Here is a 27580-nt window from a genome sequence, read left to right as displayed (position 1 = left end):
AAAAGATTGAAAGGCCGCTTTTGATAATCACAGATGGGTTCTGTTTCCCGGCTCCCTTTATTCACAACAAGTATAAATGTTGAATGGTGCTTATTGGTACCTTGATCAGTTAACGCTAGCCAAGCATCTCTTGGTAGCTCAGTTTGTGTTCACTTGTCTTGCATATGTACATTGATAATGCTCTACTACAACTGTTTTGGACAAATAAGTGTGCTTTTATTGTAGCACAATCCTAAATGTGTTTTTATCCTTTCCCTTTTTAGTGGGGATCCAATGTATTCCTGTGCTATAAGAAGTCTGTTCCTGCTTCAAACTCTATTGCTTATAAGGCTGGTTAGTATAACATCAATTTGAAATGTCTATGAACTAAGATATTTTTTTGAGCATTTTGTTTTACCTTTGTAAATGATGATTAGGAGTAAAGCTGTATGCATGTTACATGGAGCTCAGCAACTCTTTTCAGCTGTGTGCTTTAAGAAGCAAAAAAAGGAAAAAGAATACAGTAAATGAGGGAACTGGGAATACAATCGATTGTAGCTGTACAGTAATCCAAAAACTCAAAATTACTAATTTTCTTGTAAGGCTAATGGTTGGCCATACATGCTTCAATAAATTATTTTCCAATCGGTCTCTACCAATGGGAGTAATCAACCTGTAGTCAACAACCCATTTAACATGCCACGCTGGGGAAGTAGATTTGGATAGTTAACCTGTGATCGTAAATTACAATTGCATCTTATCAATCGCATTTGTTTCCGACATGTAATCTTATGATCTGATCAATCGAAATATGATTATATTCCTTACATAAATGTATTCATTCTTTTGACTCAGTTTGATCAAACCTGATTGAAATCGAGTCTAAATCGCATCAGAAGGGAAGTTGTGGATTGTTTGAGCTTTTAATAATTTTAGTCGAGTTGCACATTGATTGGATAGTAAAATTGAGGTGTGCATGGCCATCTAAAAAGACCAGTGTAAATGTTCAAAGTGCGTCCATAGTGGAAAATCTGTGACATGTGCCAACTGCACTAAAGCCTGGTACGCACCATTTTTTTTTCTATTTTATTCATTCAACCCAGCAGCTGAATAAAAAAACAGGAAGAGCTCAGGAGGAGCCACTGTACTAACTATACAATGTTAGTACAGCGATCTCCCCCTCTGAGCTATTGTGTTCTGACAGGGGGAGCCCCCCCCCCCCCCCCCACGCACACACTGGTTAGCTGATTGGATGCCAATTGGCAGACCTTTTTCGGTCCTGCCTTTTTGACAGAAGACAGATTGGCTGCAGTAGACACGGCGGAGTATCTGATACTGCCCTAGTGTACGGCCCTTAACTTGAAACCTGATTGGCTACTGCACTTTTCCCAACCACATTGTTCTTTTAAAATAAACCGTGTTGGTGTTTCTCCTTTGATTTAATTTGGTGAATGGAACTTGAAGTACAAGACCATATACATCTTTTACAGGAGATCTTTTCACCCTGCTTTAGCTACATCTGTTTACTTTTAAAATGTATTTTTTAAGGTTATAAGGCTGCAGATACTTTTGTGGACAGTTCTGTATTTCATCCTGGTATATGGTTAAAGGGTATTGAAAACCACAGACCATAGGGCTATATTTACTCGGTGAAATGAAGCATTTAGAAATGCAGGAACTTGAAGGGAAACAACTTTGATAAGGGAAAAAATGGGATACAGTGCAGTCACAGGGAGACGCAATAGCTGATGTATAGCTGCTGGGCTAACTGCTCGTGTCTCCTAAATTATTATTATTATTTTATTTTTTAAACAACTGCAGGCGATGTAAGAATCAAGATATTTATGGTGTCCTAATTTTTTTTTTTTTAACATTTCTCCTTCCCAGAAAATATGTATGCCATGCTTATTGGCAAACAAAGGTATTGAGCAATATTATTCAGTCTGTAGACATATTGTATCATATTGTGACTGGATTTGACACAATGTAGCCCTTGTCAATTCTTCTGAAATCTAAAATGGGATGGGAAATGTACTTTTGCCAAGGGGGCCACATGAGAAACTGGCATTATGCAGGGCCGAATTTAATTCTGCAATATCAATTTTGCACCTGAGAAAGTCCGTACGTAAACATACAGAAAACAAACATCTGGCATGAAGATTAATTGATACCACTGCTCATGAAATAGGTCTTTTTTTAGATGGGCGGTCCCCTGAACGCTCCCACACAAATTGTGAAATGACAGCTGGACAGGGCTGTTTACATGCTGCGGCTGCAGCATTTTTAACTTGGGCTGCAGAGTTGACAAGCAGCACCACCTGTCAAACTCTGCAGCCCAAGTTAAAAATGCTGCAGCCGCAGCCGCAGCATTTGAATGGCCCTGTTCATCTACTTCACAATTCTGCATACTCACCCCTTTGAGTTCAATTGGGCTGTGCCGCAAGCACGTACAATGCACCCAATTGCAGCATGGTAGTGCAGAATATTATAGGGTATAATCGGGCAGTGATGAGGCAATATAACACCCCCTCCTCACTGCCTGTCAAATGCCCTCTGAGCAGCACTGTGACTGGAAAGAGAGAGCATTAGATCGGTAACGTGGGGATTTCTGCAGATCCTGGCCTGGAGTGAAGAACAGGTGCACGGCTTCTGGGTTTTCAGCATTTGGCACTAATACAGGAAGAACTTGGCTGAGTGGCGAGACTGCATCGGGACAGCTCCTATGCAGGGAACCAACCAGAACTGAGCCTCCCTGCTGTACCGACCAGCTCCTCAGACTCTCTCCTCCCAGTTCTTACAGCTCTTCATAGAGAAATCTGACAGTGTGCCTCTCTAAGCCTGTCGGCTTCCATAGTGAGGAAGCTGACAGGCTCAGAGAGGTACGCTGAGAGTGGAGGCAACAAGGGCTGGATGTGGCCCTGGGGCCGCAATTTGCCGAGGCCTGGTCTAAAACCAGTGCCTTCAACAACATGGCCTGTTTAATTTTCAGACTGTTTCTTTCCATAGTTAAAGTGTATGTCTAGTCATTACCCAAAATTTTCCCTAGCATTCCTTCTCTGATTAATGTCACCAAATTCATTTAATCTTTTACCCAGTTCCTTTAGTGAGAAACGGCAAACAGCTTTTTTTTAACCTCCTGTAAACTCCTCATCAAACTTGCAAAATTCTTGCTTTGGCAGCTGCTGGACTGTCCTTTGTTATTAGTGTACACATCCAGCTCCAGAACTACATCTCCTAAGAGCCCTATTCCCACACACAATGTGTGGACAAACTCTTAATAAGCCCAGGTTCACAATAACAGCAGGAATGAACTGTACTGCACTGTACATTACCTATTTAAACTGAACACATTCTGCAATGTAAGTCATCTTAGACTCTTTACCACACCCCCTGTAAGCCACTCCAAATATTTAGCACAATTAAAACCATGCCCAATTTTTCTGCATTTGTTTTTTTTTTTTTTTTTTTTTTAATGCCTAGGGCCCACTGGTTTCATGATACCCCCCCCCCCCAAGTGTATCTTTCTGGAGTTGAGTTTAAAGTTCATGTGAACTCTCACTTTGTTAAAAAAAAAAAAAAAAAAAATCATTGAGATGGATGAGCTCTCATAAAAGAATATGAGATGTTGGGTATCAAACACTTTTATTCATTTCTTAACCAGGTTTTTTACATTTTGTGCTGGCAGATATGATCTTCCGATATCCAGAAGAAGATTATGAATCATTTCCACTACCTGAGTCTGTGCCTCTTTTCTGTCTTCCAATGGGAGCAACCATTGAATGCTGGGCTCCCAAAATCAAGTACCCACTTCCGGTCTTTTCCACATTTGTCCTCACTGGCTCCAATGCTGATAAGGTAAGTGCTAAATACTGCATTAGTCTTTATGATACAATAAATCCCAGTACACAGTATGGCATCTTCACATTCAATACAATAGGATTTTTCTGCCACTTTCAGGTGATTCGATAATGTCAATAAAGACAGGAAATCCCCACCCAGGCATAAATTCAGTTCTCGCTAGTGTCTTAGGTGTGATGGTAATGACTATGCATTCTTCTGTAGCTGTTTTTTCCTCAAGATTTCCATTCACGAATAGGAGACTGGCTTATCTAGGTCTGATACCTATGGCTGTCTGCTTAGATGAATGGTACCCGGAGCATGTGACACATGCAGGGTACAGCCTGTAGTGTTACTGTTCAGCAACAGGCTCTTCAGTATGTGACCCTGTGCAATGATATATTGCCTTGTGGACAGGCAGAGTGCTATACGTGTCTGGGGGTAGGGGGAAACTGGTCCTTCTTTGCTTGTTGCCCACATGAACAGGTTACTATGCAGCTTCCTGGGTTCTGTAGTCCTTTTTCAGGGTGCTTGTTCCTTGAGGATCAGGACACTGATATTGTGTTTCTCTGTACTTGTTCATTATCTGCTGACCGTGTCTACAGTTAGGGCCACAGCTGACCCAGGGCACTACACAGCTGTAGCAGAGTTTAGGAACAGGCTGAAAGCCAAGTAAACTCTTTATCAGTCAAAACACCTGCTTACATGGCCTGTGCTTGCATTCACAATGGAAGAAATAAGATTAAAGGTCCAGTTCACTTCTAGTTCACATTGTCTTCGATCATACTCTGATGCAGGGGGTGTTTTTGGACCCCCCCCCCCAATGCATTGGTTCGTTTTTGGATTGTTCCCCTCATTGTTATTAGAATATAGTTGTATCTGGACATCTTGGCAGTGGCATGATTCTTCAGTTTCCATTTTTATATATTTTTGGATTAATTTCAAGGACCAGGTACCCTTGAGCATTTGCAGTGGATGTTCTGGTGACAAAGCTGGATTAGTTTTCCTTAATTTATGCCTTTCCTTCATTAAAGATTCTACATCGTCTGCTTTGCAAGATTTAGGTGGAGGGCATTCTGGTGATTCTGATTGTCCTGGACTGGCCTATGAGAATGTGTTACTCCAAACATTCTGAACTTGTCGTGGAAGAACCATGGCCCTTTCCAAATCGACCGACCTTCTTGTCACAAGGTCTGATCATCCATCCTTCTTTACAGTCGCTATAATTAACAGGATAGCCATGGAAGCCAGGATTGAGAGATGGGTTTATCTGGGTTAATCAAACCTACCCTGCTGAAAGCTAGAAAGGCAAAATATTTACCACAGGACTTGGAAGTCTTGTTTTATCTGGTGTGAGGCTCTGAGAATTCATCCTTGTAAATATGTCATAGTCTGTATTCTGGCTTTTCTCCAGTTTGGAGTTCACCAGGGTTTTGCTGAGTATGCATAAAGGTTACATTTCTGCCTTGATGGTTCTCTTTCAGCGCCCCTTTGCTTTACATACCTTGCTGTGTGCTTTTGTACAAAGGGGTCACTCATATTGTCCTACCGGTTAGGACCTCGTTGGACCTCAATTTAGTACTTTTCTCTATAGCAGAAACCTGCTTTTAAACCCATCCGGGACATTCCGTTATTCCTTTAACACAGAAGGTTATTTTTCTGGTTGCCATTATTTAAGTTCTTAGTTTCAAGATTGGCTGCTTTTACCTGTAAGAAACATTTTTCTGAGGCTGCACCATGACAAGGTGGTTTTTATGCCTCAGCCATCCTTTTTACCTAATGTGGACTCTTTGTTCCATCCTTTTCAGAAGATTGTGCTACCTTCTTTCTGTCCAAAGTATCTGATGTCAGGGGACAAGGCTATTCATTCCTTGTAAGTGGTTCATGGCACCGGGATGCAGTATGGGAAAACTCAAGCCGGAGGAGGCAGTGTGATGCTCTGGCCAATGTTCTGCTGGGAATCATTGGGTCCTGTCATTCATATGGATGTTACTTTGACATGTACCACCTACCTAAACATTGTTGCTGACCAAGTACACCGCTTCGTGGAAACGATATTCCCTGATGACACTGTCCTCTTTCGGCAGGATAATGCGCCCTGACACATTGCAAAAATGATTTAAGAATAGAATAGTTTGAGGTGTTGACTTGGCCTCCAGATTCTCAAGATCTCAATTCAATCAAGCATCTGTGGCAAGTGACAAGTCCAATCCACGGAGGCCCCACCTTGCAATGTATGCTGCTACTGGTGGCAAATACCTTCGCATACCTTCAAAGGTCAAATGGAGTCAATGCCTTGATGGATAGCGGCTGTTTTAAAGTGGATATAAAAAGTCTTCACACCCCTGTTAAAATGTCAGGTTTCTGTGATGTAAAAAATGAGACAAAGATAAATCATTTCAGAACTTTTTCCACCTTTAATGTGACCTATAAACTGAACAACTCAGTTGAACAACAAACTAAAATCTTTTAGGTGGCGGGGAGTAAAAAACAAAAAAAAAACGAAACGAATATGGTTGGATGAGTGTGCACACCCTTAAACTAATACTTTGTTGAAGCACATTTTGATTTTATTACCGCACTCAGTTTTTTATTTCAATATATTTCACTTTTATTGTTTCACTTTAAGCATTATAAAAATCGCTGCTCCCGAAAAACGGCCGTTTTAAATAACAAATCTTCATTGATACGTGTCCCCTGGGGCAGGACCCGGGTCCCCAAACACTTTTTATGACAATAAGTGGCATATAAGCCTTTAAAATTAACGCTTTTGATTTTTCATGTTAATGTCCCATAGACTTTAACAGTGTTTTGAATTTTCCCCGAACACCGCATAACTTATGCTCGAGCCAAACCGTTCGCCCATCCCTACTAAAGAGGGAGCAATTAAACGCGTGGAAAAATTAAGCTCAACCACGTGATTTTACTGTCCCTTGCACCTCATGTGTGAGCAAGACTTTAGACTGGGGTGCCTCAAGCCTAAAAATAATTTTAAAGGGTGCCGTGACTGAAAAAAAGGTTGGAAACAAAACACTGGTGGCAAAATTCAGTTTTCAGTGATGGCTGATTCTAACTGAAGTGTTGGTGCTTCCTGGGCTAATGGACATCTGGCCTCTTTAGCTCAAGTTTGTAAGGCCTCTACCTGGTTGGTGAGTTTTGCAGGCTTCTGTGTGAGGTTCTAACCTGTTCTGGTTCAGTCATTGGGGGTTTGATTGTTGCCATGTTCCCTCCCCATGTTCAGTGCTTTGTGATATCCCTATCAGGATATCACAACTCTTTGTGTGTGTGTGTGTGTGTGTTTTTTTTTTTTTTTTTTATATAAATAACATGTTATACTTGCCTGCTGTGTTGCAGTGGTTTTGCAGAGTAGTCCAAATCCTTCTCTTCTTGGGTTCCTCTTCGCTGCTCTTGTCCATTTAGACACACAGCTGCCGTTCGGGCCCTGCCCCCCCCTCTCCCCTGATTGGTTAAAACTGACTTTGGCAGCTGTGGGATTCAATGGCGCGGTTGCTGTGTCTCAGCCAATCAGAGGGGAAGAGTCCCGGATGACCCAGGGACTCGGACAAAAATTAGTTAATTATTAGGAGTTCTGGGGGGGGGGGCCTGCTACACACGGAAGGCTTTTTTATTTTAATGCATAGAAATGCATTAAGCTAAAAAACCTTCTGCCTTTAACTGTTTCTTGGCTTGCTACAAAACCGAAGCTTTGCTTAGGTGGAATGTGTTATGCATTGGCGGGCATTTCCTGACTTCTTTGCAAGTATCCATCTGAAGGTGGCAACATTACCCTATCGTTATGAATATGGAGATGGACTGTGTTCTGTGATGTACTCCAGGAAAAGTAATTTTACAGGTAAAAGTGTATCTAGAAAAATAAAACATGTATTCTGCAGCAGAATTGTATTACAAAACTGGGCACCTGACATGGTGCCAGCTTAAACAACGGATTTGAAATGCCAATGTACAAAACAGAAAAAAAAAAATTGCCCACATGATTTTTAAAGACTCACACCTCACTAACGTGTACCACAATGATAGAGAAGACATAAATGATGAACATGAATGGTGCTGTATAAACTTCATATGAAACCTTTAGCTATGCGGGACCTGAAGGCACCATACAGATACCCCAATCGATCTAGAGCTGCTGCCTGACTCATCTCTACGCGTTTCGTATTGGGATTGAAAATCCTCCTATTTGTCATTTGCGCATTTCTTACCCATATATTAACTCCATTATGTTTCCAGGTGTGTGACGTCTTTTCCTTCCTCTGGTTGCATTTACATTGACCACTAGAATGTTAGATCTGTGAACACACCGAGTTATTACCATAGTGTGTGCAGTGCCGGCTTCCTGGCGGGTTCAATCCGAACACGCCCAAGCCCATTCTTAGGAGTAGATTTTGCAGGACGCTTTTACCCTTCTTGCCAAGTTTTTAGTTGGCTGCATGTAATGTGGTATATTATCACTGTTTTGCATTGCTAGGAGGTCTGAGCACATTGAGCTTTGCTATGGAAAGAGAGGAAGCGAAGCTGTTATCTGGCAAGGACAGCAAAAGCTGATAGCAGCTGAAAGGATCAGCAAGAGCTGTACAAAAAGGGTGCGACAGTGTTTGCAGTCTCTGAGCAGTAGTATGTACAAGTCACTATGGCTCTCTACAAGTTTTTATCCTGGTTTCTCCTAAAAGAGAGACTCCTATTGGTTCATGGTATTTTGGTTTTGAACGATAATTGCAGAGATCATGTTAGGAAATCTTAGGTATTTAAAACCGATGCGAATGAGCTGTTCATTAAAATACCAGCTGTGGTAACCAAATGTCTCTTGGAAGTCTTTAAAAAAGCAGCACAGAGCTGAAGGGAAAGTCCTTGGGAAAACCAAATGTTTTTATTGAGTATTGTCACCACATTATAGTGTGCGTAATTCCAAGAAAAACGTTTCTGCAAACCATAAATAGAGCAGAGTAGGTGATTTTTATTATATACTAAACACTGAGAGTGTTCGATTTTTACCATATACTGTATTGTACTATAAAGTAAACATTTTAGAATGGAGAATTAATTGATACCAGTAACAAGTTTGATATGAGACAACCATTTTGGGAGTACATGAATAATCTAATTTTATATACCGTAACCAAAAAGTGGATTAGTGGTACCCATATTTTACTAAGCAAGCCCATTGTAATGGTTATACGGAGCACTCACAAGAGTGTTGTAGTTGGCAATGACAAGTCCTATTACCAGGCTTCCATGTCTATAGGAGATATGTGATGTCACCCTGGCCTGCAAAAATGGGATGGCATCAGCAGCAAGTGTACAACTTTGAACCGAAAAACCAAATCCTTAGGGCTTACTGTATGTACTTGTTAACACCCCCGCCCAAATAAGTTTTTTGTTTTTTTTGGTCCTGAGCCTTGTTTGTCACAGTATTGCCTAGATTGCAATGGAATGCCTACTGACGTGTAGTTGGGAAAGCTAGTTCACACTCTTGCATTTATTTGCTGTAGGCTGGGTTCACGCTTGTGATTCGCACTGCATTCCTGTGCAGATCATATGCAATGTCTGTGTGATGCAAATTCAGCCGTACAAACTGGCTGAAATTGCATCGCATTCACACCAAAATGGCGTATGACCCTTTTTTTGGTCTGCATTGGAATCGGATCGCAGAGGTATTCACACCTCTGCAATCCGATTCCTGCAAAATTTTACAGTTCGCACTGCAAACCAATCTGGGTGTGTTGGCAGCTAAAGGAAGAAGGAAGGCATGGGGGTGGTACAATTGCACTGTTTTACCACTCGTCAACTTTGTGTGAACGAGCCCTAAGTGCCGTTGCTGAATGCAACTAAGGGCTCATTCAGAAGTGTAGTAGGCATTGCTGTTCCTCTGAAAAGTGTGTTTGACAGGTGGTGTGGTGTGGAGTGGGATATATTACCTCCTCGCCACCTGATTTAAACCCATGATTGCCGTGCTCTGCACGCAGTTCTGACACAGTAGTACAGCAATTAGAGGTTTAAATCGGGTGTTATCTTTGACTTCTCCCATGTTGTTCACGTATATCTCCACCTCTTTAAGGTTGCCTACCCCTTTAGACGTAGGGCCCGTTCACACTAAAAACTGTACATCTATTGCACGTTTTTGCCTTGCATGTATGCATGCTTTTGATGTGTATTTTTTATGCGCATTTGCATGCAGTTGACATGCGTTTTTCTGTCTGCATTTGATCTCCAAGATTAGTGACAGAACTCATTCCCCTACAATCTGCTTAACGTGATTGTAAAGGTTTGTTTTTTTGTTTTCTTTAAATAACAAACACATCATACTTACCAGCTCGTTTTGCACAGACTGGCTCAAACCTTGTCTTCTGGGGTCCTTCGAGGGCTCTCATGGCTCCTCCCCACATCAGATAACCCTCTAGAAGAAGCGCTCTCCCGGGGGATTATCTTGCGGGTGAGCTCCCGAGTCCATCATTTGGCATCCATAGCCACCAAATGATGGCCCCGAGACCTTGCACTCTTTTCACAGGGTGCAAGGCATTCTGTGATTTGGTGGAAGGAAGATGATTAAGTTCACTCTTGCCTCCGCCAATCACGGCACACGTTGCATTTTGTGAAACGAATGCAGGGCGTTTCCTAAATACAGGATAAGGGTACAGGGTACAGTGAGGGGACCCATTGTGTTCACTACAGGCAAAATTGGAAATCTCAGTGATGGATGTTCACTGCCAACAGGAGAGAGAGGCCTGAATAAAAGTAAGAATGTAACGAACATACGTGACAGCCACAGATGGGGGCTCATGGTAACTTACTTTTAATGTGCAAATGTACAAGAGTAGTTTTGACTTGGCTTTAACGTACTTCCTCATTTCATTAATGTATTTTCACTTGTTATTTTACACTAAGGTCTATGGTGCTGCTATTCAATTCTATGAACCATACCCTCGAGAAATGCTGTCTGAGAAACAGATGAAACAGCTTGGACTTATTACAGCTGTGGACAAAAAAGTCTTGACTTCTAAAATTATCAATACCAACAAGTGTATCTGCCTGCTTTCTCACTGGCCCTTCTTTGAAACCTTTCGAAAGTTTTTAATTTTCATCTACAAGCTCTCGGTGTCTGGTCCTCACACGCTTCCCATTGAAAAGTAAGTGTATAACCATTTAAGGCCAAAGGTCATTCATGCCTGGATGTCCAGACCAAATCTAGCAGTATTTGTATACATTAACGTAACAATCTTTAACAACATCTAATTTCTTCTCTTTCTTTCATTGACGGACACAGCTCCTTTAATTCTTGACCTTAGGGTTATCACGCCACCTTCAGGAGAGGACTAGGCAGAACATGTAACACATATAAAAACAGCAAGACTGCACAGCACCACCCAGGGGGCAGTCCCTCTGGCTATAACCCCTCACCCTGCTTCCTGCACCTCACTTTTTTCTGCCTAGTGGAGAAGGACCTGGGTCCCTGAGGGGACCATTGGTCCTGGGATTTTTTTCTACAGTTTTTGATCCTGTGATCTATCAACAGCCGGCTGGGTGACAGACTGGATAATATAGATACTTGTAGTCTCCCCAGCCTGGCCAAGCGTGAGCAGACCCTAGCTATGCGCTGGGTCGGCCACGACATGCCCCTTCTGCTCCAGGGGCGGCCGGTGAGCTATATGCTCCAGGGCACACACATGACCAGCTACCGGCCACCCTGTACTGCTCGGGTGATGGGTCTGTGGTGGAATGCGTTCAACAATCCCGACAGGAAGGGTAAGTATGGCTCTAAATTGAGAAAAAAAAAAAAAAATACAGCGCTACCACAGTGAACCCTAACCAGCAGCAGCTCAACTTTGTGAGATCTACACAAAAAACAGAAATAAAATACGAAAAAAAGCGCTAAAAATGACATATGTGAATATGTAAATCCCCTAATGTGTACTAATAAATAACAAAAAAGTTAATGCAATCACTATGTGATCCAATAGAGTCCAAGAAGACAACAAGTGAATAGAAATCCTGGATATGCACACACCATGAACACGTCATCCACCATCATATAGATATCACGCTTACCAGAGGGCAAGCTTTAATACAGCCTGTAAGATGAATAACCATCCAGAACATCAACCCAGCAGCGTCACCTCTCCATGGCCAGATAATACGGGTAAACCCGGGGACACAGCAGGTGTATGAAACATACATCAATCACAGGCTCATGGAAATGGAAAGAGGCCAACCATAGTGTGAATCTGTAAACTTAAAATTATTTTTTATTTAAGCATCCATAAAAACAAATCGCCTGCCGGTGCCGGTCAGTGCGTTAACCTCCCTACGCACGTTTCGTCTATAACTGACGTCGTCTGGGAAACAGGCGACGCACTGACTCCTCGCCTTAAATACATACATGAGTAGCCACGCCTCGTTGTGAGTCCTCAATGGCGGAACCGATTATCTCATACCAAGATAGATAATATGAACAATTAGAATAATACTAATAGACAGGAGCAATATAAATATATCATAATTTAAGTTATAAAACAATATAAATGGGGTTTTAATCTTAATCGTTTTAACTTAAACCAACATATAAAAACAGTATGAAATGGCTTGTAATTCCCACTCTGCCATCTAGTGGACAAAAGGAGTTACAACATTCACCCACGTAAATATACTGAATAGAATAACAGGCCCATAAGGTTACCGTATTTTCCGGCGTATAAGACGACCTTTTACACTTAAAAAAAATCTGGGCAAAAAGGAGGGGTCGTCTTATACACCGGGTCAGCTGCTGGGATGCCTTCTGGATGTCCGGTAATACTGCATGTAGCTTCGACTACATACAGTATATACCACTGAGCCAATCCCAGTGAGCGATGTATTCAAATGAATACAGAGCCTGCTCAGATTGGAGTAGCAATCTCTGCCAATCTGAGCAGGCTACACACAGTAGCCTGCTCCGATTGGCTTTGAGAGTGAGAGAGGCGCGGGCTGATGATGTTACAGCCTTCGCCAATCCCAGCAGGCTTTGTATTCATTAATAGAATACATTGCTCGCCGTGATTGGCTCCAGCACCAGCAAGAAGGAAGAAGGAAATGGCTCCAGCAAGAACGAAGAAGAGGGATATGAAGCGTCGGAAGCCTCGGAATGGGGGGTCGTCTTAAACGGTGAGTACGGGCAAAACATTTTAAAAACCTGTACAGTTAGGGGGTCGTCTTATATGCCGGGTCGTCTTATACACCGGCAAATACGGTATATAAATGAATGGCAAACCAATAAATCAATCTATATATGTATTTAGGTCCTGAATTTCACATATACTGCACATATATGACTATAATGTACAGTTACCCATATGAAATCCATCCTCAAAAATGTATTTAATAAAAATAAATAAATATAAATAAGTAATTATTGAATACTTCTAAAATAAAAATAAGAATTAAAATAAATATAAAAATAATAATAAAAATGAAAATAAATATCTTTTATATAATCAATTAATATAAAAATTAATATAAAAAATCATTTTATAATTTATAAAAATAATTTGTTATAAAAAAATCAATTACATTAACTGTATTGACTGGTTCAAAATGCCACTGAGGTCTCACATCAAGTGTACATAAAATATATCAAGAATTATCAATAAAAGCATTCAGATCAATATCGACATTAAGCCCAAAGGGGGTATAACATTTGATCCTGTGTATTCATGCCATCTCGATCCTGGAAATAACAGGAACCAAAGAACCCCCCCCCCCTCCATTGGGGAATATAGCTATCAATTCCCCCGAAAAATGGTTTTAGCCGGACCCTTGTTGTGGACCTCTAAATAATGTCTAGACACTGGGTGTTTGGGAAACCCATTTATAATTTTAAACTCGACCATCGTGCTAGATTATCTACATAGAAGAACCCACAAGTTTCGATCATCTAGCACTATGGTTGAGTTTGAAATTAGGCCGTTCATCACATGTTCTTCTGAGGGGGTGGTATACCTGCTCCAATGCCCGTGTGGGCTACAGTATGTGGGCAAGACCAAACACCCCCTCAGGGTTAGGCTTAATGAACATGTGACGAACATTATAAATGGGTTTCCCAAACACCCAGTGTCTAGACATTATTTAGAGGTCCACAACAAGGGTCCGGCTAAAACCATTTTTTGGGGAATTGATAGATATGTTCCCCAATGGAGGGGGGGTTCTTTGGTTCCTGGTATTTTCAGGCAATTTGTTTTTATGGATGCTTGTTCTTACAGAATATGTGCAAGTGCAATTTTAATTGTTTAATAAATTTAAGTTTACGGATTCACACTATGGTTGGCCTCTTTCCATTTCCATGAGCCTGTGATTGATGTATGTTTCATACGCCTGCTGTGTCCCCGGGTTTACCATTATTACGGTATCTGGTCATGGAGAGGTGACACCACTGGGTTGATGTTCCGGATGGTTATTCATCTTACAGGCTGTATAAAGCTTGCCCTCTGGTAAGCGTGATATCTATAGAGTGGTGGATCATGTTTTCATGGTGTTTGCATATCCAGGATTTCTATTCACTTGTGTTCTTGGACTCTATTGGATCACATAGTGATTGCATGGACTTTATTTATTAGTACACATTAGGTGATTTATATATTCACATATGTAATTTTTAGCAGTTTTTATTTTTTTATTTTATTTATGTAAGTTTGGCGCTCCTAGGCAGGATAGAGTAGCTGGGCATTCCCTGGGAGGTCGACTAGGAGGTCTCTCACTATTTCCTCTCTCCATATCCCTCGTTCCCTCCTCCCCCTACTGGGGATCCGGGCTTTGGCGGGGGGCTGTTAGGGTCTGTTTTTTACTTTTCTGTCCCTTTTTTTTTTTCTTTTTTCTTTTTTTCTTTGCTTTGAGGTTCCTGAGTAAATTTACCTCAGGAGAGGACACCACGCAGGCCTCTGCCATTTTCCTATAGTCTTAGGCAGTGTATGGGCTGTCAGCCATTTTCTTGGTGATTTTTGTGCTAAGGATGGCCGCCGACCATTCTCTTGCAGCCTCAGCGCGTTTTTACCTAGTGTTTGGTCGGTGTACCTCAGAGCAGCGCGGTTTTCACTCTGAGCACTTTGTGACTGAAACAGTGCAGAGCAGTCAGCGGCAGCACTCGGTCAGGGTGGTGAGTCCTGTGGAGGGGCCCCTCAGTCTGTGAGCAGCTAGGAGGGTGGGATTTGTGTACCTTGCCTTAAGTCCCTAAGTTGTTGCAGGCGAGTGAGGGTCAGCATGGCGTTAGAAGCTGGTGCTTCTTCCCCAGACATCCCTTATATTGCCACCAGCTCACCTGCACAAAATGCGGTGGTGCCTATGGGCGCTTTGTTGGCAGTCCTGGAGACCTTTGTTGCCAGAGTGGAAGCGGCATGCAGGGGCAAGGAGGTTAAAAAAAAATGCCCCTTGCAACCAGTCTTCTGGGGGGAGCTCTGATTCAGGCTGGGATCCCACGGTGACTGGTGGCCCCTGTTCTGACATGTCAGAGGATGCGGACCAGGACCATTCGGACAGTGAGAATGACTCTGTATCCAGGTCAACTCAGGAAATGCTAGTAGGAGCACTTATCACTGCGGTGCGGGATACCCTGACGATACAGGATGCAGCAGGAACCTCTGCTGAGGTGGCGGTCCCTTTTGGATCCCGCAAACTGTGCTTGCATGCCTAAGGTGTTTCCGTATTTGACTTTGATAACTTCATCTACAAGGAATGGGGAAGTCTGCAGCGGACCTTTTTAGTCCCAAGAAGAATAGCGTTGCGTTACCCCTTTTGAGGAGAGCCTCCTGAAAATATGGACATCTCCTCCGGTCATTGACCCCCCCCCCCCCCCCCCCCCCGGTATTCAGGTTAAATAAAGTAACCACGATTCTGGTAGAAGGGACTCCTGCCCTCAAGGACCCTGCCGACAGGAGGGGAGCAGAGGCAGTGGCCCAGTCCAGGTTTACGGTAGTGGGGTCAGCGTTACGACCTGTGCTGGCCATGGCCTTGGTGTCGCAGACGCTTACTGAATGGGCAAAATTGTTGCACCGTGAATTGGAGAAGCAACAGTCTCCCCCGAGCTGGCAGACCAGTTCATGGCCTTAAGTATGTCTGTGATGCGGCCCTGGATACGGTCCCCCTGCTCTCTATAGCTTCAGTATCAGCAGTGGTGCTACGGCACCTGATTTGGCTGAAATGGTGGTCTGCGGACTAGGCATCTAAAAAAGCACTGGTGGATTTTCCCTTCTAAGGTGAGAGGCTTTATGGAGCTTCACTGGATGACATTATTAAAAATGTTACTGGTGAGAAGAGCACATTGCTCCCACAGTCCAGAAAGGGTAAGGAGCCACACCGCAAGCAAGGGCCCTCTTTACGCACAGAAATGGCTTTTTCACCCACCCGGGTCGGCAGGTAAGCGCTCCCAGTCCGACAAGGCGCCTGCTGAAGGACAAAAGCGTCCCTGGCTTCGCAAGCCAAACAAGTCTGCGAGCAAAAATGTTACCACATGAAGGTTTGCCCCCGCCCAACTCTCGGGTGGGGGGGTTGTCTTTGGGAGTTTGCAACTCAGTGGACCTCTCTGCTGTCCGACCAATGGGTCTGCGAACTGGGTGCATCGGGATACAAGATAGTTTCTTTCTTGTCCACCAAACAGATTTTTTTTCCCTCCAACCTACCTCTGCTTGCGGCTCGTCGAGAAGCCCTGTTCGGCGCAGTACAGGACCTGCTATTGCGCGGGTTGATGGTACCTGTGCCGACGCTGGAAAGGGTTCGGGTATTCTACTCCAGTCTGTTTGTAGTCCCCAAAAAGGAAGGTGTACGTCCAGTCCTGGACTTGAAGGCCCTCAACAGCTTTGTGAAAGTGTAAAGGTTCAGGATGGAATCAGTTCGCTCCGTGGCCGCTGCACTCCATCAGGGGGATCATCATTCCTGGTGTCCTTGGATATCAAGGACATGTACTTTCATGTACCCATATGCCTCAGGCATCAGAGGTTTCTGCGATTTGCAGTTGGGGAAGAGCACTACTAGTTTGTGGCTCTCCCTTTAGGCGTCAGCACCCCGAGTCTTTACCAAAGTGTTAGCTCCTGGTGTTGTTAAGGCAACGTGCGATCGCAATCGTGGGTTACCTAGATGACCTCCTTCTCAGAGCAGCTTCCGCCTCAGAATTAAGGGAGGATGTAGTGATTACCATGCAGACTCTCCGGGCGTTTGGGTAGTGAACCTAAAGAAGTCAGTGTTAGTGCCAACTCAATGTGTACCTGGTCTTACTTTTGGACTCCTCAGAAGCTATAGTTTTCCTCCCTTCAGACAAGCTTCAGACTCTTCAAGCTGCGGTGAAGTTGTTGGTGAACCGCCGGTGGTCGTCGCTGTGCTTCTGCATGCGAGTTCTGGACCTCATTGTAGCCACACTCAAGTCTTGCAGAAGGAGAGTTGGAGTCAAAATTGAACAAATTTCCATTATCCCTGGATTGTCAAATTCGGGTGAGCCAGTTAGTCAGGGATGCCCTTCTCTGGTGGCTGAGGTCTCCGGCCCTTTGGTCCGGGAGATCGTTCCTTTCTCTCCATTGGACGGTGATCACAACGGACGCCAGCCTGACCGGTTGGGGAGGAGTTTTGGCCGTACAGTCAACCCAGGGCCTCTGGTTGCGGGAAGAATCCCAACTGCCGATCAATGTACTCGAGCATCGGGCGATCAGGCGGTGCCTCTCCACATGGTCCAGGAGGCTACAGGACATCCGGTCAGGATCTAGTCCGACAACGCCAAGGCAGTGGCATATGTCAACCATCAAGGAGGAACGAGGAGCTCGGCCGCAGCACAGGGGGTAGCTCACATCCTCCAGTGGGCAGAGCGGCACGTGCCAGCCCTGTTGACCATATACATTCTGGGCGTAGAATACTGGCAGGCAGACTACCTAAGTCATCAGATGCTGGAAACAGGGGAATGGTTGTTGCATCCGGATGTATTGTGGCTTCTTTACCTAAGGTGGGGCACACCAGATGTGGACTTCTTGGCCTCTCGGCTCAATCAGAAGGTGCAGAGGTTTTTGTCCAGGACAAGAGACCCCTGGTCGGATGCGTCAGATTCGTTGGTAGCTCCATGGGAGCATTATCAGCTGATTTATGCCTTCCCCCCCACTCAAACTTCTACCATGTCTGCTACACAGAGTGCAGGCCGATGGGATTCCGGTGATTCTGATTGCCCCCAGATTGGTCTTGATGTCCTTGGTACGCCGACCTAGTACGACTGGTGGCGGATGTTCCTTGGCGGCTGCCGATGCAAGAAGACCTTCTATCGAAGGGTCCGATACTTCATCCTGCTTTTCCGTTGCTTGTTTTAACGGCGTGGCTGTTGAAAACCAGGTACTAAGGGACCAAGGTCTGTTGGACTCAGTAATTTCCACTATGCTGAGGGCACGGAAGTCGTCATCTCGAAAAATTTACCATGGTACGTGGAAGGCTTGCATCTCCATGTGTGAGGAGATAGGTTAGCATCCACGCACATAAACCGTTTCCAGGATCCTGCTGTTTTTGCAGCGAGGAGTGGCTCATAAACTTGCCTTAAGCACCATCAAGGGACAGATATCGGCCTTGGTTCTTTTTCCAACGTCCCTTTGCAACTTACTTGTTGATTACTTTTGTGCAAAGGATTCGACACGTAGTGCCTCCGGTTCGACCACCACTACCTCCATGGGATCTGAATCTGGTGCTCTTGGCGATTTAGAAACCGCTGTTTGAAAACATTAGGGAGATTCCCTTGTTAACGCTTTATCAAAAAGTAGTCTTTCTGGTGGCTATTACATCTAAAAGGTGGGTTTCTAAGTTGGCGTTTTGTTGTGCAAGTCTCCCTACCTGGTCATCCACAAGGATAAGGCGGTGGTATGTCTGCAGCCCTCTTTCCTTCCAAAGGTGGTTTCGGCATTCCATCTAAATGAGGACATTGTGTTACCATCCTTATGTCCTAAGCCGACACACCCGAAAGAGGCTGCCTTACGTGGTCCAGGCTTTGCGGGTGTATCTGTCTGCTATGGTTCCCTTCCGGAAGTCAGACTCTGTCTCGGTGGCTGGTCCGAAAAAAGGTCTGGCGGTCTCGACGTCCACCATCTCTTGGTGGATCAGACAGATCGTGGTTCAGGCCTATGCCTTAAAGGGGCGGTGCCTCCTTTTCCTGTCATGGCTCATTCCATTCCAGAGAAAAAGGGCAGTTGGAACCTCCTGGGCTTTCCGACATCAAGCGTCTGTCTCCCAGGTGCGTAAGGCGGCGACTTGGTCATCCGTTCACACTTTCACTAAATTCTACAAAGTTGACGTAAGTGCATCTGCGGATGCTTGCTTTGGCCGCAAGGTTTTGCAGGCGACTGTGTGAGATTGCAATTTACACTTTCTTTAATTTACAAGTTTGTTGTAAATGCATCTTTTGATGCATAAGTTGACCGCTGGTTTTGATGGTGGCCGTTTTTAAGATTGCAACTCCTCTGTTGAGGTCTTCCTTTTGTTGTAGGTGAAGTTATGTTTTGCTGTTTCCACCCCTCGTTTTTTTTTACACTGCTTGGGGATGTCCCTAAGGTCAAGAATTAAAGGAGCTGTGTCTGTCTGTGAAAGAAAGAGAAAATGGGATTTTTGTACACACCGTAAAATCCTTTTCTCTGAAGTTCATTGACGGACACAGCACCCACCCCTCCTATTTATGTTTGTACTGCTTTTTGACTAACTGAGCTGCAGGAAGCAGGGTGAGGGGATATAGCCAGAGGGACCACCCCCTGGGCGGTGCTGTGCAGTCTTGCTGTTTTTACATGTGTTACATGTTCTGCCTAGTCCTCTCCTGAAGGTGGCGTGATAACCCTAAGGTCAAGAATTAAAGGAGCTTTGTCCGTCAATGAACAAAAGAAAGTAAACAAAATATGCAATAGGACTTACTGTTTTTTTATTTTACTTTCAGACATATTTCACACTTCATGCACAATGTTCCTTTCCCATCTCCTCAAAGGCCAAGAATCCTTATGCAGGTAATTGTTTTGTATGTACTTAGCTTTAAATTTTGCACATAATGTTTGTAGTCCTAAAGGTACACTACAGTCAGAATTGAAAGTTAAATCATGAAATGCATACAGGAAGTTCAGCCTGCCCTCAATTATGTTTTTAACCCATTCGCGCCTAAGGTTAAAACAAATCTTAATGCCTAAGCACAATTTTGCAACTTTGAAAAGTGTTAGTAAAACTTTACGTAAAATTTTACATATCATCACCTCTATTTTGTGCATCCAGGTGGATTATACCGTATTTTTTTTTTCAGGACAAATTGGGCTCTCATTTGGTAGTAAATGATGATTTTTTTAAAAAATTTTTTAAACTAGCTGTAAATTATATTCTACTATTATAACCTTCCACCAAAGAACAACCCAAGATAAATTCTCCTGTTCCTGATGATTGCAGCGATACTGTGTATGTTGTATGTACCCGCGGTACGGTCTAGAAACAATAGTGCACATTTTTTCTTTTTTTCTTTTTAACCTTCCTAAAACACACTGATACTAATGAAATAAAAAATCCTGTCAAACAAAAATATTGACCCTGACCTTTGAACCAAACATTATTTTTTCTCTCTGCAAGGAGAGAGAGATACGATGCATCTCCCTCCACCATTCACGGAGGGAGAAAACACAGCAGCGGGCTTCACAGTGACTGATCACTATAATAGCCAATCAGAGGCTATCACAGCGATCAGGTGACCTGAAATTAGGAGTTCTGGGGCTCTGTGAGACCCTGGTCATCAAAGGAATATAGCAAAATTCCATAATACTATATAGTGGTACAATGGGTATTGCAGCAATAGTATACAGGAATCTTCTAAATTGCACTCCTGATATTGCTCGTGTCTCAATGGGCCACATCAAATTATGCTATAAAATAATCATCATAGACAAAAAAAAAATGCATTTTAACTTTCCCCCATGTCCCTCCTAAAACCGTTTGAGGGGTGAAGGGGAGACCAATATCATCTTGATCTTGAGGCTGAATTTCTCGTTCCCATTTTTTATGGAAACGTAGATTGTTTATCTCCCTGGTAGTTCAGGGAAAGTGGAGGAAAAGAGATAACCGGAAGAAGGAAAAAAGAGCTTGCATTCTGTAACTTTATACCTGTTTAATGACCAATGCTTTACAAGGGGGCAGACAAATAGTTAATCCAAGGTTCCCAGTTTTGTCAAATATGGCTCGTTTTTCAAGTAAGGTTGCCGAGAGGTATTCATTGACCATGATCCATGACCGTCTAGTTTTCACCAAGTCGAAGGGGATCGTAGAAGAACCTAGCTATAGCAAACCTAGCTGCCGTAAAAATTAATGCTATGAGTTTTCTTGCATGTTCCATCAACTGGATGTCTCAGCAATGCTTGGTGTGATGATTTTAGTAGGTTAACCTGAGTGGATAAATTAAAATTATAGATACAGATCCAAAATCATTTAACTTTTGGACACGACTACAAAGTATGTAGTACTGTTCCCTCCATGCCACAACCACAGAAGCAAGAGGTAGCCCCTGGGATATACACCGCCAGTCCCACCAAGAAATATTACATCTCCAGTTGTATAATTGAGTTACTATGCTTGCACAGCCTCATTTTTGCTTTTGTGAGCATGTGAGTAACCATTTCCTTCTCTGGGTATGCTTCTCTCAGTCAGCACCAGTGACTCCACAGTTTCTTTCAGAGCCCAGCATAGCGATCCTGTGCTTCTACATTCAACTTATAGTTAGTGGCACAAAAGGCTTAAACCCTTCCCTCTCCACAGCAGCAGAGGTTTCCAATACTCCACTGTGTTTTTCACATCACTAACCTAGTCTCAAAATACCAACCAAACAGCTCTTAAGACTTTCTGCTCTCTAGCTCCCTTGTCGCCTCCTCCCATGCTCGCCTCCAGGATTTCTCCAGAGCTTCTCCCATCCTTTGGAATTCCCTACCCCAATCTGTCCAACTGTCCCCCAACCTATCCATCTTTAGACAATCCCTGAAAAGTCTTCTCCTTAAAGAAGCCTATCCTGCTTCTAACTAATACTATTTTACTTTATCCATCAGCTCATCCCCCACAGCTATTACCTTTTGTATCAATTGACCCTCCCTTTTAGATTGTAAGCTCTAATGAGCAGGGCCCTCTGATTCCTCTTGTACCAGGTTGCAATTTAACTGTAATGTCGCCTTCATTTTGTTAAGCGCTGCGCAAACTTTTGGCGCTATATAAATCCTGTATTATTATTATAATAATTGCATGTGCTTGTGAAATGACGGCAAACATCAGTACCCTATATTTTGCATAGACAACACAAAAAACCCACAGGTCATCAGTTTAGAGTTAACAGTAAATAATGGGCCTAGAATTATTGCTGACTCCAGTGTGCACGTCGGTTTGTAATAATATTGCAATCAATGTCTTCATGCATAGGCATCCCCGATGTATGCATTTACATTCCTACATGTTTGTATTTGGGTATTTGGTGGTGGGGGCTCACTATCCAGCCTCTTTTTAATTTGAATCAAGGAAAGCTTCATTGGATTTACCTGGGATCCCACAGAGACCATTACACTAAGAGCCCAGAGGTGCTTCAGCTGCTTTTCCAGACCAAACTTAGTTGTGCGGTCACATACCCTGAGGTGAGCACAATCACACGGGGGAGCATGTGTCTGAAGTCACTGTACCATTGTTTGGAGCATCATCACAAAGTTACAATATCTGGACTTCATAGAACTTCAGTATCAACTACTTTCACTGTGGACTTGCTTAATATACGACTTTTTTCAAAACTTCTTTTTACTGTGAATTGGTTTGGAGCAATGTGCAATATTGCATTCACTTACCAGTTCAAATGGTTTATGTATATATTCATGAAATTTGTTTGATTTTTTTAACCTGAGGCACTTTAGGACTTTCTATTCACCTTTTTAGTGATCTTGATACTACGGTATTAAGAATGCATTCACACAGAGCTGCATTATTTTTAATTAATATTTCTCTTATATTCACCGACCGACACAGCTCCTCTTTGTAACTAAATGGGTTTCTTAGCATACCACTAGGAGTACTAGGCAAAAAACCCTGTGCTAACAACCCTCCCGGAAGAACTCCGTTTTATTTTGCCTAGTAAGGAGAATGACCTAGGAACCCTGCGGGCCCTTTGGTCCATTTTTGTGATGCAGGTTTGCTGTTTTTTTGCGCAAGATGAAAGATCCTGGGATCTTCCATCAACTGCCGACTGGGTGACAGGCTGGTTAATTTATCCTTGTAGTCTCCCCAGTCCGACCATCGAGCGTGTGTAGGCTGCAGCTAAGGCTCGGCAGGCCACAACATACCTCAGCTCCAGAGGTGGTCGGTGAGCTTCAGGACTGGTAAGTACGGCTCTCCCTGCTTCGGTGGGATGAGCAGCTGGGTATTCCCTGGGAGTTCAGTTTGGGGGCCACCTCACCACCTTATCTTCTCTCCAACGTCCCTATCTCCCCTCCTTCCCCCCCTCCGGGGGGTGGCTTCATGTGCTGCGGGCGGTGTGTGTGGGGTTCGCTGGGTCTCTCACCTATAGGGGGCTCTGTGCGGCTAGTGTTGGCCCTGGTCCTGAAAAAAGGTGCCTGTGGGGGTTTTCTTGCTGGTTTAAGGCAGCGCTGTTGATGATTTTTTCTGTCAACGCATGGCGCTGTCCGGCGGCCATCTTGGCTGTGAGCAAGGCAGGTTCCCCTTGTGAGCCTCTGCGGCCATTTTTCTAGGAGTTTTTCCTATTGGTTGCATTGGCGGCCATTTTTTTTTAAGCCTGAGCCCTCTTTTCACCGCAGTTCTCTTGTGACAGCATTATATGTGCTCTCACATGTTTCCTGTGTCCACTGTGTATACAGGACGCTGGATGGCAATTCCCTGAACGCTGGTGCAAGCTCTGCAGATTGTTTCACCACTATTTTCTACAGCTGCTGCTGGCACAGTTTCCTCACTCTGCACTTGGGTAACCTCATAGGGACTACAGGCACGGCTAGTGACCATCACAGAATGCCCCAGGGTGGTGAGTCTGGCGCTAGGAACCCCCCCCCAGGCGGCAGCAGGATGGTGGGACCTTCACTGTCCTAAGTCCCCTTGCAGAGGGTAGGGTCAGCATGGCTTCAGAAACTGGTGTTCCTTCCCCCCCGAAATCCAGGCTATTGCAACCGGGTCACCTGCGGATAGCGATGTGCCCATGGACTCCCGACAGCGGTCCTTAACTCTTTTGTTGCTAAAATAGAGGCGGTGCGTGGAAGGAAAGGTGCGCGTAAAAGTCCCCTACCCCCCCCCGCCCCCGGGAAGAGCTCTGATGCAGACTCGGGCCCTGCTGCGGCTGGTGACCCCTGCTCTGACCTATCAGACGAGGCTGACCAGGACCATTCGGGCAGTGAGGATGATTCCCCGTCCGGGTCCGGGCGCGACCAAGCGCTTGGAGCAATTATCACAGCTGTGTGCGATACCCTGTAGATACAGGAGCCAGCGGATCCCTCTGCTGATGTATCTGTCCCTTTTGGGTCCTGCAAGCCAGCAAGTCCACCTAAGGTGTTCCCGTATTTGACTTATTTTGACAAGTTCATCTACAGGGAATGGGGTCGGCCGCAAAGGACTTTTTCGGCCCCCAAAAACATGGCGGTGCATTACCCCTTTGAGGAAAGCCTTCTCAAGAAATGGTCGGCTCCTCCGGTCGTGGACCCCCCAGTATCCAGGTTAAATAAAGTAACCACGATCCCGGTTGAGGGGACCCTTACATTCAAGGACCCCACGGACAGAAAGGCCGAGGCAGTGGCTCGTTCCTTGTTTACGGTTGTGGGGTCAGTCGTGCGACCAGTACTGGCATCCGCACTGGTGTCAGACACTGACTGAGTGGGCAAAATTTTTGCACCGCAAATTGGGAGAGCAAAACGCCTCCCCTGTCTGCGTGGAACTAGCAGACCAACTAGTGCAAGGCTTTAAGTACGTTTGTGACATGGCCCTGGATACTCTCCCTCTGTTATTCAGGGCTTCAGTGTCAGCTGTGGTGCTGAGGCGCCTGATTCCAACTATGTTGAGGGCGCGGAAATCTTCTTCAAGGAAGATATACCATCGTACCTGGAAGGCCTACATCTCCATGTGTGAGGAGAAAGAGTGGCATCCGTGCTCCTTTTCTATACCCAGGATCCTGCTGTTTCTTCAGCAAGGAGTAGACCAGAAATTGGCGTTGAGTACCATTAAGGGGCAAATTTCAGCCCTGGCTGTCTTTTTTTCAGCGACCCCTGGCGTCTCACTCATTAGTGAGTACCTTTATTCAGGGGGTACGACATGTTGTCCCTCCGGTGCGTCCACCATTACCCCCTTGTTGACGTACTGAGCTCTGCCTGGGAGCAGGGAGGGTTGTTGGCACAGGGTCCGCCCCCGGGTGGGACTAAAGTTCTGTGTATTGTGTTACAATTTTTTGTCTAGTTCTCCTAGTGGTAGGCTAACAAACCCATTTATTTCCAGAGAGGAGCTGTGTCGGTCGGTCAATTACAGAGAAAAGGATTTTACGGTGAGTACAAAAATCCTATTTTTTAGCACAAATTATGGGTGTGTCATTAATGCTTAACGGCTGTATATTAGTCTTCACATTATTGAACATTTATATTTTTTCAAACGTCTATCACACATGGGTTTAGGTGTGACTATGTATTGATCAATTCCTTGGTAGCTTGCAAGATTTTTGGTTTATGAAGCTGCGAGATAGTAATTTTAATTTTCATGTTATTCAGCCTTCTGAGATTTTGCCAGATGTTTCTGAAAATCCTATGCAAAGCAGACTTGTGTCCCTCACACCCTACATAAACCCACAAGCTACGGTATCTCACACAAGTGAGTACACCGCTCAGATTTTTGTAAATATTTCATTATATCTTTTCATGCGACAACACAGAAGAAATTACACTGTGCTACAATGTAAAGTATTGCGTGTACAGCTTATATAACAGTGTAAATTTGCTGTCCCCTCAAAATAACTCAACACAGCCATTAATGTTTAAATCGCTGGCAACAAAAGTGAGTACCCAATTAGCAATTTTCCCTGCCCAGTGTCATGTGACTCATTAGTGTTACAATGTTTCAGGTGTGAATGGGGAGCAGGTGTGTTAAATTTGGTGTTATCGCTCTCTCTCTCTCATACTGGTCACTGGACGTTCAACATGGCACCTCCATGGCAAAAAAAAACTCTGAGGATCTGAAAAAAAAGAATTGTTGCTCTACATAAAGATGGCCTAGGCTGTAAGAAGATTGCCAAGGCCCTGAAACCTCGAGCTGCAGCACGGTGGCCAAGACCATACAGCTGTTTAACAGGACAGGTTCCACAAAGAACAGGCCTCGCCATGGTGGACCAAAGAAGTTGAGTGCACATGCTCCGTGTCATATCCAGAGGTTGTCTTTGGGAAATGGACGTATGAGTGCTGCCAGCATTGCTGCAGAAGTTGAAGGGGTGGAGGGGTCACCTTGTCAGTCAGGGCCATCTTTAAGGCAGGGCAAAAGGGGCAGCTGCCCTGTGCTCTGTCATTGTTGTGGGGCCCGAAGCAGCTGCCTCATACTTGCCAACTATCCCAGTTTAAATTCCCTTATCCTTTTGCAGTTTTAGTCCTGTGCTGTCCCCCAATATCTCAGTGTGAAGTGCTGGTACTAATGCTGCCCAGCTCTGCCTTATTGTTTTGTACAGATGACTCACCTGCAGACCCGTGTTTACATGTAAATAACTGGCATTCATATGTAAATAGCGGCGGCATTCATAAGTAAATAGCTGTGGCCAGCAGCATTGATATGTATATCATGCCCCCCTGCAGTGAGGAGATGTGCTGTAACCTCTAGCATCCAATCAGTGCGCAGTAATACTGTATAGTAATCTATAGCATCCAATTAACAAGCAGAAATCATTTGCTGTAACCTCTAGCGACTAATCGGTGAGCCATAATGTGTGCTGTAACCTCTAACAACCAGTCAGTAAGCAGTAATGATATGCTGTAACCACTGGCAACCAATTGCAATTGCTGCCTGATCTGATACAGTAAACTGATTTCAAGTCTAGCTGCTATTTATTGTATGTCTCAGAGCAGGTGGAGAGTGAAATTGCATGGGGGGGGGGGGGGGGGGGGGCAAGAAAATTTTTGCCCAGTGCCTAATCAATAGTAAAGACGGCCCTGCTGTCAGTGCTCAGACCATACGCTGCACACTGCATCAAATTGGTCTGCATGGCTGTCATTCCAGAAGGAAGCCTTTTCTAAAGATGATGCACATGAAAGCCCGCAAACAGTTTGAAGACAAGCAGACTAAGGACATGGAACCATATTCTGTGGTCTGATGAGACCAAGCTAAACTTATTTGGTTCAGATGGTGTCAAGCATGTGTGGATGCAACCAGGTGAGGAGTACAAAGACAAGTGTGTCTTGCCTACAGTCAAGCATGGTGGTGGGAGTGTAATGGTCTCGGGCTGCATGAGTGCTGCCGACACTGGGGAGCTACAGTTCATTGAGGGAACCATGAATAACAACATGTACTGTGACATACTGAAACAGAGCGTGATCCCCTACCTTTGGAGACTGGACCACAGGGCAGTATTCAAAACAAAAAAAGGTACCGGCGCTCAAATTACATATAGATGTGCTGCAGTCAAACAACCCCTAGTCTGGGGAAAACAATATATAGCAAAGTATGGACTGCGCTAATTACCACCAAAATTATATAAATAATTATATATGATTTGTCTGTGCTCTGATGCAATGTTTAAACCAATAATACCACCTGTGCTATTTAA

At 44.2% G+C, this 27580-nt stretch overlaps 1 protein-coding gene across 1 annotated transcript in view; it reads left to right on the top strand.

Moving 5' to 3' along the window:
• The window catches only part of DENND4C (DENN domain containing 4C), a 223831-nt gene that overhangs the window by 96588 nt on the left and 99663 nt on the right, over positions 1 to 27580 (top strand). The window contains 4 exon segments of the mRNA XM_077475224.1: positions 264 to 333; positions 3665 to 3834; positions 10717 to 10958; positions 19733 to 19799. Of these exon segments, the coding sequence (XP_077331350.1) occupies positions 264 to 333; positions 3665 to 3834; positions 10717 to 10958; positions 19733 to 19799 (549 nt within the window).

This window comes from Lithobates pipiens, unplaced genomic scaffold, assembly GCF_037356315.1.
Source record: "Lithobates pipiens isolate NorthernLeopardFrog02 unplaced genomic scaffold, aLitPip1_a1.2 Scaffold_13, whole genome shotgun sequence".
Classification (NCBI taxonomy): domain Eukaryota; kingdom Metazoa; phylum Chordata; class Amphibia; order Anura; family Ranidae; genus Lithobates; species Lithobates pipiens.
The sequence above is the reverse complement of the archived record's forward strand: the minus strand, read 5'-3'. Positions and strand labels throughout refer to the sequence as shown.